Source organism: Sphaeramia orbicularis, chromosome 19 (assembly GCF_902148855.1).
Source record: "Sphaeramia orbicularis chromosome 19, fSphaOr1.1, whole genome shotgun sequence".
Classification (NCBI taxonomy): domain Eukaryota; kingdom Metazoa; phylum Chordata; class Actinopteri; order Kurtiformes; family Apogonidae; genus Sphaeramia; species Sphaeramia orbicularis.
The window spans coordinates 2,620,217-2,640,078 of NC_043975.1; the positions used below are offsets into that span (position 1 = coordinate 2,620,217).

Here is a 19,862-nt window from a genome sequence, read left to right on the forward strand (position 1 = left end):
AAAGAGAGAGAGTAAAGAAAGAGAAAAAGAGAGAGAGACTGGGGGAGAGGGGGAGACACATGGAGGCAGTTGAGGATAAGTGAGTGATGATGATGATGAAGGCAAGAGAGAGGCAGGACCACCGCAGCAGGTCCAGAGATAATCCTGGGAAAATCTGTGATAATCCTGGGAAAACCTTATGAAAATATTTAAAATGGAATGTCTGACAGCGTTAGGACAGGAGGTGCTCTGTGCAGAGCTGGGTCTGCAGGAGCTTCTTGAAGATAGGCAGGGATGCCTCTGTTCTCGTAGTACTCGGTAGAACGTTCCACCAACATAGAACGACCCATGAAAAGAGCCTGGATTGTCTTGTACAAGGTCTGGGGACCACCAGACTACGTTGCCCAGACAAGCGGAGTGGTCGTGGGGCGACATAAGCTTTTATCAGCGCACCTAAGTAGACAGGAGCAGACCCACTGAGAATTCTGTAGGCTAGGATTAAAGATTTGAATTTGATGCGGGCAGCTATGGGTAGACCAGTGGAACTCAATGAGTAAGGGGGTGACATGTGCCCTTTTAGGGTGATTGAAGACCAGATGCGCTGCTGCATTCTGGACCATCTGTAGTGGTTTGACAACACAAGCTGGGAGGCCCGTTAGAAGAGCATTGCAGTAGTCAAGACGGGAGATAACCATAGTCTGCACCAGGAGCTGGGTGGAGATAACCATAGTCTGCACCAGGAGCTGGGTGGCCTGTTCGGTTAGGTATGGCCTGATCTTTCTTAGGTTGAACAGAGTGAAACAACATGATCGGGTGACAGAGGCAGTGATCTGTGAAGGTCAACTGATTATCAATCATGACTCCCAAGCTTGGTGCTACACTGGTAGGAGCCAGAGATAAGGAGTCAATACTGATGGCGATGTCCTGCTGTATGGTTGGCTTAGCTGGGAAGACCAGCAGTTCAGTTTTGGACAGGTTCAGCTGAAGGTGATGGGCTTTCATCCATGCAGATATGACAATCTGAGATCCGCACTGAGACTGTGGAGTCATCAGGTGGGAATGCCAGATAGAGCTGGGTATCATCAGCATAGCAGTGATATGAGAAGCCGTGTGAGTGGATGATCTGACCCAATGAGGTGGTGTATATGGCAAAAAGGAGGGGGCCCAACACAGAGCCTTGGGGGACCCCCGTGGTGAGGCGGTGAACTGCTGATGTGTGCCCTAGCCAGGACACACTGAAGGACCGACCAGTAAGGTAAGATTGAAACCAGGAGTGTGTGTGTCCTGTGATGCCCATGTTCCAGAGTATGGATAACAGGACATCATGACTGACAGTGTCAGATGCTGCTGATAAATCCAGTAGATTAATACACACTACACCATCTGACTGCATGATGAACAGAGTGAATATCTATTAAAACTATCAAGATGGGACAGAGCTGAGAGCCAGAGCAGACTGACGTCCTTTAACACTGTGGACGGTGTGATTTTGGTTCAATGTGCAGACAGTAATCCCATATGAACAGTTAACGGACTGGGAATCCGTACACTTCTACAGGGGTTGGACAAAATAATGGAAACACCTTCACCTCAAGATGATAATGCCCCAGTCCATACAGCTAGAATTGTTAAAGAATGGCATGAGGAACATTCTAATGAAGTTGAGCATCTCGTATGGCCGGCACAGTCCCCAGACCTCAACATTATTGAGCATTTATGGTCAGTTTTAGAGATTCAAGTAAGACGTCGATTTCCACCGCCATCGTCTCTAAAAGAGTTGGAGGGTATTCTAACTGAAGAATGGCTTCAAATGCCTTTGGAAACAATTCACAAGTTGTATGAATCAATACCTCGGAGAATTGAGGCTGTAATTGCCGCAAAAGGCGGACCTACACCATATTAAATTATATTTTGTTGATTTTTTAAGGTGTTTCCATTATTTTGTCCAACCCCTGTATATGTTTAACTGGGAAACTTAGGCCGGATGTTAGAACAGTCAGTAATGTGTTACTAACAGGCTGAATCCCAGTCTTCCACTAATAGCCTGGATCTTAATGCAGCTGTGGCGCCGTAGAAGTACAGACTGGAAAACACTTCCTAAAGTGCCTCTTCAGAACTGGTGGGCGTGGCTGATTCTGGTGGTGGGTGGGATTGATACTGGACCAGCTCCACTCTTCTGGACCAGCTCCACTCTTCTGGACCAGCTCCACTCTTCTGGACCAGCTCCACTCTTTTGGTTCTGCAGCGAGCAGCACTTGAACTACACCCCTGTTTGGCCGACTCGGCGTCAGACTGTAGGAGGCAGAGCATCGTGTGGTGAGTGTCAATGTGTGTGTGTGTTGGTGTGTAGAACGTACAAGTGTGAACTACAGGAAACGCTGTGAAGAAACGTATGTTGATGTTTATGGGTGCTATAAAAAGAAAAAAAACAACATAACGCAAATGTTTGGTGGGTGGTGGTTGGTGTGTGTGTGTGTGTGTGTGTGTGTGTGTGTGTGTGTGTGTGTGTGCGTGTGTGTGTATGGGTGTGTATGGGTGTGCACTGTCAGCACTCAGCGAAGGGAATTCTCCATCATAGCATCATCTGTACATATTCATGCTTTAACCCTTTCATGCATGAATTGTGAGAACCTTAGACAAGATTTTTTTTCTCGAGTGTTTTTATTCCTCCTTAGGCACGAAAAAAACAATGCGATCGAGGTTTTTTTTCCATAGAGTTACAAAAATATCCATGCATTTAATTTTTGAAGTTAAAAAAAATATGTTTAAAACCCAATGTCAGAAAGTGATATGAAAACAATGAAATAAAAATATTTTTTATGCTGCTAATCTGATGTCTTCTCACATTTTAACATATTCTAATTCTAGTTATTACTCACGTTATGGAGATAATATGCAAAAAAAAAAAACTTTCGGTCTAACAAATAATTGATTTACACTCAAACATGTTACTACAGATCAGGTTTATCTAGAACAGCACAGTTATGAGGGCCGTTCAGTAAGTTCATGGCCTCACCCAGAAATACTGGTTGTTCTAATACAGGATGTTACATTCTTTCGTGATGGGATAGTGATGCTTGAACATCGATGGACCAAATACATTGCTGTAAATGGAGATTATGTTGAAAAATAAAATATAAATTATCAGTCTGTGTTGTTCTGTTCTGGGTGAGGCCATGAACTTATTGAACGGCCCTCGTACAGTAATGGTCTGAATGTCAGTGTATTATGGGGTGGTGCGTAAGCGTCCACTGTGTCAGCTGATCTGGAACTAAAACAACAAAATCCATGAATATACAAGAGAACAGCTGGAGAAGAACTGTCCACTGGAGTGACTTATGCATGAAAGGGTTAATATTAAAGGTGCAGTATGTAGGAATTATGTTCAAAGTAATCATAAAATGGTCCAGATATGTCATCAGACATTAAGGAATCCTGTTCATTTCAAATACTGATCTCACTGACAGCAGCAGTCCAGCCAGAATATCTGTATTTGAAAAGCTCAGTGTCAGCCCCGACATGATGTTTATGTTGACATTGTGTGTTTTGGTCTGAGGCTCCGCCCATCAGTTTTCTCCCAATCACAGAGTCAGGAGCGTTTGGGCATCCAGGTTGGCAGTTACCAGTGAGCCACAGCTCTGATCACAATGTCTGACATTACTAAGCCTAAAAAGCCTCGTTATGATTCCCAAATAAGTCATGACAAGCTCAGAAACAAAACAAAGATTTGTGTAGGAGATGCTTTTGAAAGATGGAGACGACTGAACGTGGAGAAGAATTTAAAGACCGATGCCGACGTCACTAGTTTTCTCCTGGACAGGTAAGATTCAGCTACGTTTGGCTAACTTTGTTCTGCTTACTGTAATCACGGACATTTCAGTTATTCTCTACAGTCAATAACGTTATGCGTGTTCGTTCATAGTAGCTAACCTGTATGCAGTTGGGTCATAAAACTGACCGGGTAATAAATTGTTTGAGAAACAAAAACGGTGACTCGTTATCGCTAACTTTAGGAATGCATTATGCTAAGACGCTGTTAGCACGGCATGGCAATATGAAATGTAATTGATACAATCCATGGGTTAAATGAGTCCTCTTTCAGTCTTTACACATAGTATAGTGTCCCGTAGAACAGAGACAGCGGGCGCATATCCAGGCATTGGAATGGAGTCTGTGGTGGCTGCCCCAGGGCATGGAGCCGGGGCAACAGTGGCACGAAGCCGCAGCAGCTGCCCTGAGAGCCGGCGAAGCCATGCTAGCACAAAAGTCGAATTGGATGCTTTGCTTTACCTTTGGTGTTAATGAGCTATTGCATGCAACCTAACAGAATCACCAGTCTAACATCTCACCAGATGTTAACTTACACAAATGCACCTATGCTGCTCATGAGAGGCTCCGAACTATCTGCAATATGGAGGTTTATCTACTTGCAGAAAACAGCAAGAGGCGTGGAGAATGAATGGAAAAGTGAATCCAATGGTGCCAGGTGACGAGGTCGACATTAACCCTTTCATGCATGAATTATGAGAACCTTAGTTGAGGTTTTTTTTTGTTTGTTTTTTGTTTTTTTTTTGAGTGTTTTTATTCTTCCTTAAGCATGAAAAAAACAATGAGATTGAGGATTTTTTTTTTCATAGATTTACAAAAATGTCCACTCAGCTACACCATGAATTTTATTCTTGAAGCAAAGAAACATGTATTTAAAACCCAGTATCATAAAGTGATATGAAAATAGTGAAATGAAACCATGTTTAATGCAGCTAATCTGATGTTTTCTCACATTTTAACATATTCTAATACTAGTTATTACTCACTTCATGGAGATAATATGCAAAAAATAAATATTAACAATTGATTTCCATTCAAGAACCAATCGAGAACAGTAAAGTTACAGTAATGGTATGAATGTCAGTTTATGAGATGATGCATAAGTGTCCACTGTGTTGGCTGATATGGAACTAAAACAACTAAACCCATGAATATACAAGAGAACAGCTGGAGAAGAACTGTCCACTGGAGTGACCACTATGCATGAAAGGGTTAAAGTCTTCCACCAGGAGTGCTTCGAACTGAAGGGAGAAGGGCCATACAAGGAGGTCTAGGCCACACCCACCGTGGTCCAGATGGAAGAAGCAACGTTTGACACCATCGAACAGGAGTGAAACAACGAACCGCCGGCCGGTCACCTGATGTCGACTGTGTTGAAGATGCTGATGATGGTCTGCATAGTGACCTGGCAGACTGCCAACCTACCAGGCAGGAAGCTACGAAAGAAAACATCCTCCACAAGGACCAAAAAACCTGAAACAGATGAGTATGATGCAACAACACATCATAGAAGTGAACATTAAGTGTGAAAATCCAGAGAATCAGTAGATTAATCCTTTCTTGGCCCAGTGCTTTGGTCCCATAGATATCTAATAATTATCCACAGATGACATTCTACTAAAATACCCATCCTGTTTATTTTATTGGTACTTCTTTGTATTTTTCTGGATTTTGCCAGAAAATATATGGAGCAGATAAATTACATCTACAACAATCAGCAGTGATTTATTGATTACACTTACAAGGCAGTTGGTGTGTTTGGAAAACAATTAGACAGAAGCAGTCAAGTAGTTTGGAAACTTCAATAGGTTTAAATCGGATATTCAACTGAATACTTAAGACTTTAGTGATAATTTCTTTTTGTTGGGTTTCTGTAAATTGGCCTAGAGTCTGGTTTTGACCAACTCATTATATAAAGTGTCAAGAGATAACTTTTTTTGTGATCTGGCGCTATATAAATAAAATTTGATTGAGTGATTTCATTGGTTTTCCCCTGTAAGTCGCTTTGGAAAAAAGCGTCTGCCAAATGCATAAACATAAACATAATTTCTTAGTCTGTTGCATCATATCCATTCTGAGAGAGGTTTTGTTCGACAGGTGACGATGATGGTGGCTGCACAGGAGGCTGAAACTCAGTTGGCACAGATGGTGATTAAACATCTGGACGTGTTCCCCATTCCTGACTACGACGCTGTGGACACAGATAAGCTGTGAAAGTCTGTACCTGAATGAACGGGATTGGAGGAGATGACTTTCTGTCTCATCACTGTCTACATCTGTGCACAAGCCTCACTGACTGGACGTTGAACTCAGTCACCTGCACCTGCGAGGATTTGGACTGATGGACTGAACCCTCAAATCCAACTGTTACATACATTTACACTGAGGTTCATATATATTCAAGAAAACACAGTTAAGCAGCATGTCATCATCATGTCATCATCAATCATGTGATACAATTTTACTTATGTTACAATTTTCTGTTATAGATATATGCCAATGTAATCCTGGTTCATATTGCAATAGGTTTCATTCTGGTATACACAAGTAATTACACACCCGATAGAAACTGGTATTAATGACAATATATTTCCCAGTTCTACTTAATCAGTAACAGTATTACTATTTGTACTTGTCTATATCAACCAAGGTATATCCAATGCAAGCCATGAGTGATCGCCCAAAATCTATAATCTCTACATACATGCAAAACTCCAAAAAAAAAAAAAAAGCGAGTCTGGGGGTCATAAGGGAATTTTCCTGATAAGAACACCTGTCAGGTTTTTCACCCTTACTTGCATTGAAAAGGTTTAGGTAAGATTATTAATTTGGATTACTTTTGTTGTGGGATGGAAATGGCCCACTGTTGTCTCTTATCTTGCACACATTCCAAAGACAAATACACAACACACATACGTGTCTCCTCTGTCTCAACTCCAAATCTTGTTTTGCTCTCAAACCCTGTTTTTCACCCTATCCCCATAAATCCTGTCAAATCCATGAAAAAATACCAGCATGTGTCCTCGTGTAAACTGTATGATGTCTTATATTTGTGCTTTGTATTATCTTGTGTTCTTCACTGCAAATTTCGAAGAAAAGGGTTCAGTGGCAGCGCACCAGCTGTGGCCACCAGATGTCCCCAATCATCGATCACAATCTCATTTGATGTACTTTATGTTTTTTACTCTGTGCGGTCAAATGACAACAACTGAATCTGTAATCTGTACTGCTGCCCGATGCTGTCGCATCTTTCTGTGTTTTGTGTATGATATGCAGCGTTCTTCTAATATTATCTTGTGTTTGTGTATTCCTCATGAATCCACATTGGTCTTCATCTATCAGATCTGATGTAAATGTTTGGAGTCTGTTTGATGTAATTGAAGTATATATTTTGTAATCAGCATTTAATACCGACATAGGTCTATAATTTTGACAATACTCCTCATCTTTTAGTGGTTGAGGGATCACTGTAATAATTGTTTCTGTCCAGGATGGGGGATTTTATCTTTAGTCATAATCCGATTATAAGTAGTGTGGACCAGTGGCGGCTGTTCGTCTGTCAGACAGCAGAAGCTCATTGTCAGCTTACATCAAAAAAAATGTCAGGTTATTTAACCATAAATTTGTCCTCCGTTCCTTTTTAAGAAAATGGTCAGTGACCTTATTGTACCAAGTAAACAAGAATGTGTTGAAATTATGTTAAATTGAAACAAGGAAGTACAACGAGTGTGTTTTATTTACAGTGCAAGAAATGAACAGTTCATTTGGTTTCTGTGATTTCACAGCAGAATGTGTGACGGTATTAAACTGAACTGTGTCAGTGAAGGAGCAGATCTGAAAACAGCTGTCAATCAAACAGGATTCAGCCTTTCGACTGATCCTCCAATCAGCACGTGGGATTCTGGCGTCCAGCCCAGCCTAGCTCCGCCCACAGCTCCATTCACCCCCAGAGATGCCGAGCGTCCGGGGGCGGGACAACACAGTGGCATTTATCCAATTAGCGTCCAATTTAGAGTCAGTTTAAAGCAGTTCCACTCAGTCCCATTGAAGTGCATGGACGCTGAGCGTCTACGACAAATGCACTGAGCAGAGATGGAGGAGAAAACACAGACACGGGAATGGAGGAGAAGTGAACAACATCCAGTCTGATGATTTGTGATAAAACTGATTCTGAACAAACTCATCTGTGAGATGAACATGTTCCAACACATTTGGAGTCAATGAAATGAAAACAACTGAACAGATTTGAGCATTTAATGGGAGTCATTTTAGGGGAAGCTGAGCTTCCACTGCAGTCTGACACTAAACACCTCTGGTGTGGAATAGTGGTGTCAGTTCTTCACCAAACTTCTTATACTATTCAGAAGGAAATCCATCACTTCCAGGTGTCTTATTTGACCAGTGTCTGCTGGTCGCCTCAGTGCGTCCACTCCCTGTATGTTTCTAAGTCGCGGTCCCGGTTGATTGAAGCTTTTTCGTAAGTGTGGTTCCTCCGCTGTTAGTCTCTATGTTGTCCAGCTCGTATCCTCTGTCGCAGGTCGCTGGATGCGTCTTCTGCGCTGCCGTACATTTTTACCCCGTTGGTCCAGTGGATGTGCATCTTGTTCAGAGGAGTCTGGAAGTGGATGTCTTCTCTCTTTAAACTCGTTTTAATGTTAGCGTACACTTTACGTTGTTGCAGTGTCCTCTTTGAATAACTGTGATCAAAATAAATCCTGTGACCATCGAAAGTGATTGTTTTCTTTTTCCGCGCTTTCTTTAAAATCATTTCTTTTACAGTGAACTGCTGGAAGAAGACGAGGATCGATCTGGGTTGTTGACTGGATTTAGGCTTTAGAGTTAAGGCTCGGTGAGCGCGCTGGATCTGGAGATCAAAGTTAATAGAAAATTCTTCACGGAGCCAATTATCCATAAACTGTGTGACCGGGTCGCTCTTGGATTCAGCCTCCTCTTGTATGCCATAGATCCGCAAGTTATTTTGTCTAGATCTTGTTTCCAAATTGTCTAGTTTGTCCATGATCTTTTGCTGCTCTTGTGTCACTTCTTGCAGTGTACAGTTAGCCTCATGACACCACACTTCCATTTCCTCTGTGCATTCTAAAGCAGCGTTTATCTTCTCATTTTGTTCTCCGATATCTGTATTGATTTTTGTTAGTTTCTGATCGATGTCCTTCTGGAGTGCAGTCAGCTCACTCCTCATTTGAGCTGTAATTTTGTCTCTGAGTGTCTTCAGGTCCGTCTTCATATCGTTGTGCAGGACTTGAATTTGTTGGCTAATGCCTTCCAGGCTACCTGGACATGACGCCATGTTAGCTTCAGGTGTTAGCTTGCTATCGCTGATCAAGTTTTTTCTTTCTTTACCTTGAGTGTCCGGGTTCTTTTTATTCTTTGTTTTTGTTGGAACTCCACTCATATTCTCAATTGAAGGTTTATCGCCGTCTTTGTTTCGAGTTTAGCAGAGTTTAATATGTTGGCATGTGGGAGCTTGTGCCTTACACGTCCATGCTGCTCCACCGTCCCACCAGACATCCTAGCTTCACTGACTTTGACAGGATTATTGAGGGCGTGTCCATGGTTTTAACCCTGTGTTTTCCTGTGTTCTTTCAAACAGGCTGTAGACATGGACCCGATGGAAGTGGCCGCCCTGGGTCGACCTTTCACCCTCGGGATGTTTTATGATGTGAGGACGGATAAGCTCATCCCAGGTCAGTCTGACCATGTTTAACCCTTTAACCCCTGAGTACTGACTGCAGGTAAAGGTTCACATATTAAGGATTTTTTTGATTTCCTGAAACTGACCACTAGATGGCAGTGGTGTGACTTTGACTTTCTTCAGTTGTCCACACTTGCGATCTTTTTCCCATTCATTTAAATGTATGATGCCACATAAATGTACAAAGGCAATGAACAGAACAGACATTTTGTTTGTATGTTGCAGTTTTACAGTGAGTCTACAGTAAAAGATTTGGACAGAAGTTTTGGGCGTCCAGCTTTTCTTGGGAAACCTGTTGTCTATCTGACGAGCTAACCACTACACGCACAGAGACAGGTGCAGAAGAATATGAGTTATAATCAAACGGCATTAATGTGAGATTTAAAAAAATTGTCTGCATTATTTAAAGAATGCGTTAACGTGGTAATAACGTGTTACCTTGCCCAGCCCTATCTAGGACACATGTTGAAAGGTAATCAGAGATCAATTTTCTTTGGTAAACAGTTCATTTTGTTGAAATTCTTGCATATACCACGAACAAACTGATATTCAGGACTAGCAGCTGACGTCACTGGTCATGTGATTGTTGTTTATACCGCCATACTGGTAGGTCCGCTATCTGGATCCAGAAAGTCAGAACTGTTGCTTTATATTGCGTTTTTCTTTGGACTCGTGTTTGCGTATTTTGTTATTTGCGAGTATGTCTGCTTGTGATAAAGGCACCATAGATGAGTTTACATGTTTACTAATAACAGTGATGCACGCATAACTCGGAGGTAAAAACACCAGTACCAGCTCCAGCCGGCTCACATCAGCCGTGCACCTCCAGGCTCTGTCCTGGAACTCATGAACGAGCCGATATGTTAGCTCTAAAACAGTCCATTAACTGTTTCTGTCCAAAAGCCCATCCCGTCTTCTCTTTCACGGCTGCATAATTTGACTTGACCGCATCGGGAAGGCTGTCCCATAGTAGAAAAGCAGACAGGCACAGACGGGTGGGGAGTATTCTCACCAGCTCCAGCTGAACTCACCGGTGTTGGCCGCCATAGCTCCAACTGCCACTTAATAATAATAATAATAATAATAATAATAATAATAATAATAATGGATTAGATTTTTATAGTGCTTTTCTATGAACACACACTCAAAGTGCACACAGTGGATCCATTATTCATTCGCTCTCACATGCTCCCTCTGGTGGTGGTAAACTACATCTGTATCCACAGCTGTCCTGGGGCAGACTGACGGAAGCGTGGCTGACAATCTGCGCCTACGGCCCCTCCCACCACCACCGAACATTCACACGCATTCATACACCAGTGTGAGTGGCACTGGAGGCAAGGAGGGTGAAGTGTCTTGCCCAAGGACACAACAGCACAGACAGACAGAGCGGGATTCGAACCGCCAACCCTTCGGTTACTGGACGACCCCCTCTACCATCTGAGTCATGGCCGCCCCCTTCCAGCTGCTTCACGCAGCTGAGGAAACTCTGGCTGCCATCGCCAGCAAAGGGAGCAGGCAGATCCACAGTCACTCTGTCTCTATAGGTGATAGTCCAGGGGAAGCCCTCCTGTAGGTTTAAAGGGGTCTTCATCACTGTACCACATGATGACAATTCTTTTTTTCCACACCGCTAAGCGCAACAGGCACATAGGCTAACTATAGTGAGAAGCTACGCTAACCGTGGTTATAACTATAAACAGCAGTTGGCAGAACAGAACCACCGCTGACACCGATGGAACCCAGCGGTCTGTATGTCTCACTTAGAATTGGTGAAAGCTAAGGAATAAACGGCACACAGGAGTTTAACGGGTCCATCGTTCAACACATTGTATGATCCAAGGAAAGCTTGCCTACCAATATGGCGTCGTAAACAGAAAACCATGTGATCATGTGACATTTGTGCAAAACCTCAATATTTAGTGCAAGAGGATAGAACATTATTAGAGTGTTTTCAAAGTTAACCTGACTATACCTAGCTAACTGTTGGCTAGTTATTAGTATTATTAACTATTACAGTTTGATCATATTGGGGGTAGAAACATTTTAACATTTTTAAAGAAACTGATTACCTTTCAAGATGTGCGCTAGAAAGGAAGAAAGGAAGTCTGGACAAGTGAAGAAAGTCAATATCACACCAGTGCCATCTAGTGGTCAATTATGGGAACTCAAAAAATCCTTATCAGTGGAAAAAAATGTACTATTTTCAAGAGTGAGGTCCATGTTGTACATGTCAGACATATTTCATATCATACCATTGTCTGTTTGTAAACGTGTGCTTCCATTTAGTTTGGAGATAGTTTGAAAGGCTAAGGAACAGCAGACAGGACTAGAGATCATTTTAACCATCAGGTTAAACAGAGAAATACATGGAGAGAGAGAGAGACAATCACCGCAACACTGGAAACAACAGGAAAAACAAAAAAAACACAAGGAAAACGGTAAAAAAAAAAAAAAAAAAAAAAATCCCAAACCATCTATTTTTGTAGTGGGTCGGTCTCACTTATTGCTCTGTGTTTGACCACCCATTCCACAGGGGGCGGGGCTTGAACTGAGCATGCTCAGATGTCTATGGAAAGAACAAGGTCTATTCTATCAGTACAACTGGAAATCTTTCGTTTGTGGATGCAGATAATGTAAATAATATTTTGAGGAAAAAGCTCAGTTTTTGATTAAAGTAGTAAATGAATGTAAATGAACCTGGATATTTTCTGAGATCGTAGTGGGAGAAGAAAACCACAGCAGATGGAAGTTGGACTTGTACTGAGACATTGTGTCTTCTGTTTCCTTCAGGACTGACGCTGTGGGACAAACAAACTCTCAAAGACTTCACGACTGTCCAACCCCAGAACAGCAGCAACTATCACGTCATGACCTCCGACACCATCGACTCTAAAACTTCTCTCCTGGACGTTCAAGCCGGTCTGAAGGCCAGTTTCATGAGTGGTTCGATCGAAGTTGAAGGTTCCGCCAAGTTTCTGAACGACCACAAGCAATTCAAGAACCAGAGCCGAGTGACCCTTCAGTACCACGCCACCACCCACTTCGAGCAGCTGACCATGACCCACGACGAAGCCATGAGCAAACGGCAAGATGGATCAATCAAAAAAGGTTATGCGACTCATGTGGTCACTGGCATCCTGTACGGCGCCAACGCCTTCTTTGTGTTCGACAGCCAAAACGTAGACACAAGCAGCATTCAGGAAATCGAGGGCAGCATGAAAGCAATGGTGAACTTGATCCCATCCTTCAGCATTGAAGCACACGCCAGTATAAAACTGAGCACAGAAGAAAAAGCTCTGGCCAAAAACATGTCCTGCAAGTTCTACGGTGACTTCATTCTTGAGACCAACCCTGCAACCTTTGAAGATGCAGTGAAGACCTATGTGGAGCTGCCCAAGCTGTTGAAAGAGCTCGGGTCCAACTCTGTCCCCCTGAAGGTCTGGCTGACGCCACTGGACAAGTTCAACCTAACAGCTATCAAGCTGAGGGGTGAGATCAGCTCCAGACTCCTGTTGAAAGCCGAAAACACTCTGGAGAGTCTGAAGGAAATCAGAATGAGGTGCAACGACTCCATGGCGGAGAAAGTGGTCGGGAAACTCCCACAACTTGAGAAAAATTTGAGCAGTTTCCAAAAACTATGCCGTGAATACACCACAAACATTCAAGGCACCATGGAGGAGAAGTTTCCCGCCATCCGAGAAGGTCTAGAAGACGCTGCCGCAATGGAAGAACTCTTGGACAACAGAGAAAAGTCCCCATTCAGTGACGAAAACTTAAGGAAGTGGATGGAAAATAAAGAGCATGAAGTCACTGTCATTCAGTCGTGCGTGGATATCATCAACGGACCCAACGTGAAGATCGCCGCCAATCACCTGGAGTTGGAACGAGAGGCCGTGGCTGCAGGTGTGGACCACGCCCTGTGCTTCGTCTTCACCTCAGTCCAGCAGGACGACCCCTACCTTCACACCATGGCCCACAACCTCAGATGGCAGGAAGCGGATCCGGTTGAAACCGGTCCGCTGTCACAGAACCAATGGTACTCGTCCCAGGAAGTGAGGAGCGCAATCAGGACAAAAGCCAAAGAGTTCGCAGATCTGGCGAAACAGATGCAATCCACCAGCAGAGTCAAGTTCCTGATCACCGTCGTAGAGAACCCCGAATACAAAGGAGCCACCGTCTACCACTACAAAGAAGGAAACCTGGTCAACAAGGACTTCACCAGACCGGATCTGCCCGAGGTGACGGCGATCACCGACAGAAACGACTTCATCTGGTGTAAGTGACGGACGACTGAACGATGAATGAGAACCACGTGAATGAGTTTATGATGACCGTAAAAATCTGAGTCAGATCATTATGACAATCAGATGTGATGCGTTTACAGGCACTTCAGAAATAGGATCATCCATAAACCCTGGTGTAGACTTCTTGGTAGTTCTTCCCGGCTCAACTGGACTAGTTTAGTTCTTTTGAAAACGATGACCTGACAAACGAGAACCTACAGACACCTGGTTTAGACGTTTCAGTCTGTTATTGGCTTTAATGTAATCAGATTACTGCTGTTATCTGATTAAACAGATTAGATTAGACTGTTTACATGATCAATAATAATCCGATAATTCCACAAATCAGAGTTCATACTTAGTGACATAGAATCAGACTTCCTGTTATTGTCTTCAGCTTATGTTGTTTGGTTTTGTTCATTTTATTCATTATTTTGTTAAATTATATAATTATTATAATTGATAACAGGTTGTTGTTGTTTCTCCATCAGATTTTTGTGATCTCACCCTAGACCCGAACTCAGCTCATGAGAGACTCCGTCTGTCCGATGGGAACAAGACAGCGACGTATGGAAGCTGGAATTCGTATCCTCAACACTCCGACAGGTTTACAGGACATGTCCAACAGGTCATGTGCAGGGAGGAGCTTAGCGGGCGCCATTACTGGGAGGTGGACTGGAGCAACGGCAGCAATGACAACGTCGGCGTGGGTGTGGCGTACAAAAGCCTGAGCAGAAGTCACGGCTTCCTCGGCGGAAATACCAAGTCCTGGCTCTTCGTCAGCAGGTTTGGGTCGTACTTCCACCTTCACATTGAAGAGCAGGAAATGTCTGTTCCTTCTGATGACCTCAGTCGCATCGGTGTGTTCCTGGACTGGCCTGCAGGGACGCTGTCCTTCTACAAAGTGTCCTCCAACACCCTCACCCACCTCCACACCTTCCACAACACCTTCACTGAGCCTCTGTTCACTGCCTTCTGGAACAGCACAGACTCCACCTACTTCACCCTCCGCCCTTTTAACTAAACGTACACTTTCATTCGGTGTTTTTCGCTGCAGAAAAGCAACACAGAAGTGGGCGTGGTTAAAATGGCTGGAGTTTAGACCGGCGCTGATTCAGATTTAGATGGTTTTTAGTTTATCTGATGATAGGACATGAGCTGATGTGGAGGTGTCGCCTTCATCATCGCCTTCGTCATCATCTTCGGCGACGTCTTCCTCACCTTCTTCATAACCGTCTTCATAATCGTCTTTGTAACTGTCTTCATAACCTTCTTCAAACCGTCTTCTTCACCGTCTTCATAACCGTCTTCATAACTGTCTTCATAACCTTCTTCATAACCATCTTTATAACCTTCTTCAAACCGTCTTCATAACCGTCTTCATAACTGCCTTCATAACCTTCTTCAAACTGTCTTCATAACCGTCTTCATAACCTTCTTCAAACTGTCTTCATAACCGTCTTCATAACCTTCTTCAAACCGTCTTCATAACCGTCTTCATAACCTTCTTCAAACCGTCTTCATAACCGTCTTCATAACCGTCTTCCTAACAGTCTTCATAACCGTCTTCATAACCGTCTTCATAACCTTCTTCATAACCTTCTTCAAACCGTCTTCATAACTGTCTGCGTAACAGTCTTTGTAATCTTTGTCTTCATTAACAATTTCTTCAAACATTTTCTCCAAAACTTTGTCGGAAATTTTGTTTCTTAAAAATAGAAACATGTCAGTGAAGTAACGTGTAAAAAACTCCATCATCTGAGTTTCATAAACGTTGAACCAATTATGATTCTGTGTAAAACTTCCTCCTCTCAACGTCATTTTGAAGAACTAATAAGTGGTCAGACCTTTTACTTTTAAAATTGGGAAACATCTTCCTTTGAATCTAATCTGTTTGAACCTTTTTGGAGTTTCTCATGAGTTTGATTTTCTTCTTTTCTCTTCAGTCATCATGGTTTATTAAATGTAGATCAAAATGAAGACCAAACTAAATAAATATAAAGTTCCATGTACCGCTCACGATGAACAAACATGAAAGCCGAGAAGACTTGATTCACTGTCAGAGTCATTTAGAAGAAGATGATGATGAATGTTGAATCCAAATGTTCAATAAAAGCAGACCTGAGTTGAACTGTGTGCTGTTGATTTGATCCTTTAAGATGAAAACAAGGTTGATTTTGGAGAATGTTCTAGAAACGACAAATATTAATGTAATAATGATCATGTCAACACAGTTTAGTGAAAGAAACAGAAATAAGTGAAAAGACCTAGAAAACAACCAAATATCAACAAACCATCCATCCATCTGTCCGTTTTGATTATTTTTTGTCTCATTTTTCATAATTATCTGGTTAATTATACACGGATTCTTGAGATTTTGGAAAAAAAAAACATGTCCCACTCAGAAAAGTGCTAATTCCATTGAAAATGAATGATATTTTTACTATAAAATTGTCAGAGTTGATCTTTTAAGGGTCTTTTGCACAAATGTAGCCTTTTTTCCATAAGTTTGTTTTTAATTTAATGAATTTTATCATAATCTGTTAGCCCATTACCCCCAAACTGATTTGTCGCAGACAAAAGGTTATCATTTCAATTTGATACCAAACAGTGAAAACGGTTTTTAAATGAATAAAATACTTATCAAATGGAAAAAATAGAATGAAAAATCCCTTGAAAACTAAGAGCTATGAATTGTCATTAACATTTACTATTATTTTGTGTTTCCTTAAAATGTGTCCCATGTTTCTGTCATATATTTTAAAACAGACTAAAAAGTCAGACACCACAGGGTCACCTATATTCCTGAGGACTTCTTTCTTCTTCACCTTCCAGATCCGGCACATGCAATAAGTTCACTCAGCCTCCTGTAAGTGTTCTATGTCTTCAAAAGTCTGTACATATTAATTGATATTTTTACTGTCACAACCATGATGTGTCAACACTGTCGCTTTTGTATAGAAAATATTCAATAGAATTATTGCATAAATGTTTATATATATTTATAGTAGGGCTAGAGGTAGTTAGCACCCCAGGCTAACACCAGATGGCTAATGTATACAGCTCATGCACAATATGTTAAAAAGTAGTTTTTTGGTTAACACCGTCAGACGGTGTTGACGTGTAGTTTGACGACATTGACAAAAGCCCAAAGATCATTCCAAAGATGATGCAAATGATCCAAAGATAATTTTTTTCTCTCCTAATTGTCTCTTCCTATTTACGCCCCAGTGAATACATGTTACTGACTTGACTTCTTCCCTGGAGTCTCTGTGCTTTATCGCCTCACAGGTTTTCCCAGGATCCTCTCTGGACCTGCTGCTGTGCTCCTGCCTCTCTCCTCCTTCATTGTCATCACTCACTTCTACACTTCTACACTACTACAGTTCCATAGATGTTCTAGTTCAGTTTTCTGTGCATCAGCTGCATCCATGTGTCTCCCCCTACTTCCCCCCTTCTCCCCCAGTCTCTCTCTCTCTTTTTCTCCTCCTTTCCTCTCTCTCTTTATCCCTCTCTCTCCTCCTGTCACTCGTCCGTCCTCCTCAGTCTGCTTCTGCTCCAGGTTTGTGCTGTTAAAGGTCCTTTTTCCTTCCTCTGTCTCCTCTCACTAGTGTTTACTGCTGGAGGATTCTGTTGGTTTCTGGAAAGTGGCTTCAGTCTGGTTTGGACCGACTCTAGATGTAAAGTGTCATGAAAGAACTGTTGTTATGATTTGGCGCTATATAAATAAATTTGATTTGATTTGATGTAAATGGGTGTGGTCTGTCTGTTCTCTTTACTTATTGGCTGATGAGAGTTCAACTTTGGTGGCTGTGAGAGCCGGGGGGGAGATGGTTATAATACGAGAAAACGCCGCTTTTTACGCCGTCCAAAGTGACACACGGTGACGTAAAATACAGCGTTTTAAAGAGCCATAAGAGGACACTTTTTGTGCCGCTCTTAAAACAGTACATGACAGTGTAAAAAAACAGTGTTTTTGTGGGACTTTACACCAGTTTTTACAGCGTTTAAATGACCAAACGTGTTGTGGGTGTGGCAAATAGTGATAGAGTTGGCTTGTAATACAAAAGCTCCCACATTCCTGTATAACCACTGAACAGATACGTATCGGCACGGTTTTGTGACCTAACCTTCACTTTACCGTTCATAAATTCCACTTCTCTGTGTTACTGAGCAGACACTTTGGGACCATGTGGGGCTTCCGTCAAGCGTAACGTTACCTGACGTTTAGTTCTAAGGAAGCAGTCCAACTGTACGGCGGGAACGACTGGTCTAACGCTAGTCCAGGGTCAGCAACCCTGGTCCTGCAGAGCCACTCTCCTGCATGTTTTAGATGTGTCCCTCTTCCAACACACCTGATTCCAGTGATCAGCCTATCATCCAGCTCTGCAGAAGCCTGATAATGACCGTCAGATGTGTTGGAAGAGGGACACATCTAAAACATGCAGGAGAATGGCTCTGCAGGACCAGGGTTGCTGACCCTGGACTAGACAGTGAAGGATAGTGTTGAAAAAATGAAAAGAAAACAAAGCCAAATGACACTGTTTCAGTAAGTCTACCATTACCACTGCCGCTCCGGGGGACAGTCCAGCTGTGGCTAATGCTAACGCTAGTATTACTGAAAGAGAGCCTGCTGACTGCAGAGGCCACAGCAGCTTTAGCTGATGGTCCAGAAGGGAAGCCTGATGACGACAGCGTCCTGCCTGTAAGTGTAACTCATGTATGTTATTACGGAAATAGTAACGGCTATTGTAACAGCAAGTGATTGGCACATTGGATTATATCAAACACTGGCTCAGTGGTGGTTTGGTTGAAATTAGTGAGGTGCTGCAGCTCTGTGTGTGTGTGTGTGTGTGTGTGTGTGTGTGTGTGTGTGTGTGTGTGTGTGTGTGTGTGGGTGTGTGTGGGTGTGTGTGTGCAGACAGCCAGCTTCATCATGAATGAGATCAACTTGTGTAACCTCATTTTCTATTACAATGATATTATAAGCTGAATAAATGTATCAGTTTATATCTGTTATTAGATGTAAAACACATTGTTTGGTTATTTGCCTTTTGGTTAAAGCACAAAGAGAGAGAGGGGAGCAGAGACACTGAACATATACACTGGTCTACAGTTTATAGAAATGATCTGCCTCAGATTAAATGTGCTAAAGGTTACGTATTTTAATCAGATTATTTGGAAAACAAATGACTAAAACTGGTTTGCTGATGTTCAGATGGTATATGATGGTGTGTTCTTCCACATGTTGGTTTCTGTACATTTATCCAACAGATTTATAAATGTTCCACTGATAGAACCTGTACAGTGAATGTATTGTCATGTGCAGACAGTGTTTGAAGTAGATCTGACACTAATATTCCTCTGGAGTTAAACCCATTCTGTCCTATATGTATACAATATGTATATGTATATGTATATGTATATGTATATGTATACGTATATGTATACGTATACGTATATGTATATGTATGTTGAGGAGCTGCTGTATCAAAATGGAGGATTGTTTTCCACCAGAAATTAGAGTTAGGTTCTATTTTTCTTTGATGATTCTAATCCATTCCTCTTTTACTGTGTCTCAGCATTTAAATAACTTTGATCAGATTTGATGGTTTAGTCACAGAGTTTCTCATTCCCAAAAAATGTTTTACTTTTCTTTCACAAATGTGGGAATGACGGACCAAAATTGTGTTAAAATGTACAAAACAGTGAAATTTGTCTGGCCTGTTCAGCCAGCACTCTGGGTGTTCAGCCCCCCTAAACCTCTGATCCTAGAATCGCCCCTGTAAGACAACACCAGACTTATTTACACTAAGGCCACGTTTCCACTACGTGGTAACGGCTCGACTCAACTCGACTCAACCTTTTTGTGTTTCCATTACGTAAAAGAACCGAGAATCTGGTACCTGGTAATAGTTTTTTAGTACTTGCATGGCCCTGGTTCCAAAAAGGGTGAAAAGATACTAAAATGTGACACATAAACACTGCACACCTCTGATTGGTCAGAGAGTTGTCTATGTCATTGTGTCATCAATGTGTGACACACCATCCATCCA

The 19,862-nt window shown here is 42.2% G+C and overlaps 1 protein-coding gene across 1 annotated transcript; it reads left to right on the forward strand.

Annotated features, from left to right (window-relative positions):
- Positions 1–835: 835 nt before the first annotated feature.
- Positions 836–14,909, forward strand: LOC115410429 (stonustoxin subunit beta-like). Its single transcript, XM_030122074.1, has 6 exons — positions 836–851; positions 1,225–1,229; positions 3,599–3,604; positions 9,419–9,512; positions 12,314–13,798; positions 14,298–14,909. The coding sequence occupies exons 1-6, from the start codon at positions 836–838 to the stop codon at positions 14,828–14,830; spliced, it is 2,139 nt and encodes a 712-aa protein (XP_029977934.1). The 3' UTR covers positions 14,831–14,909.
- The last annotated feature ends 4,953 nt before the right edge of the window (positions 14,910–19,862 follow it).

Bases quoted from the DNA above. Each gene is read 5' to 3' on its own strand.
- LOC115410429 (XM_030122074.1), top strand. The intron at 9,513-12,313 runs GTCAGTCTGACC...TGTTTCCTTCAG, and splicing joins GACGGATAAGCTCATCCCAG to GACTGACGCTGTGGGACAAA. The intron at 13,799-14,297 runs GTAAGTGACGGA...TTTCTCCATCAG, and splicing joins CAGAAACGACTTCATCTGGT to ATTTTTGTGATCTCACCCTA.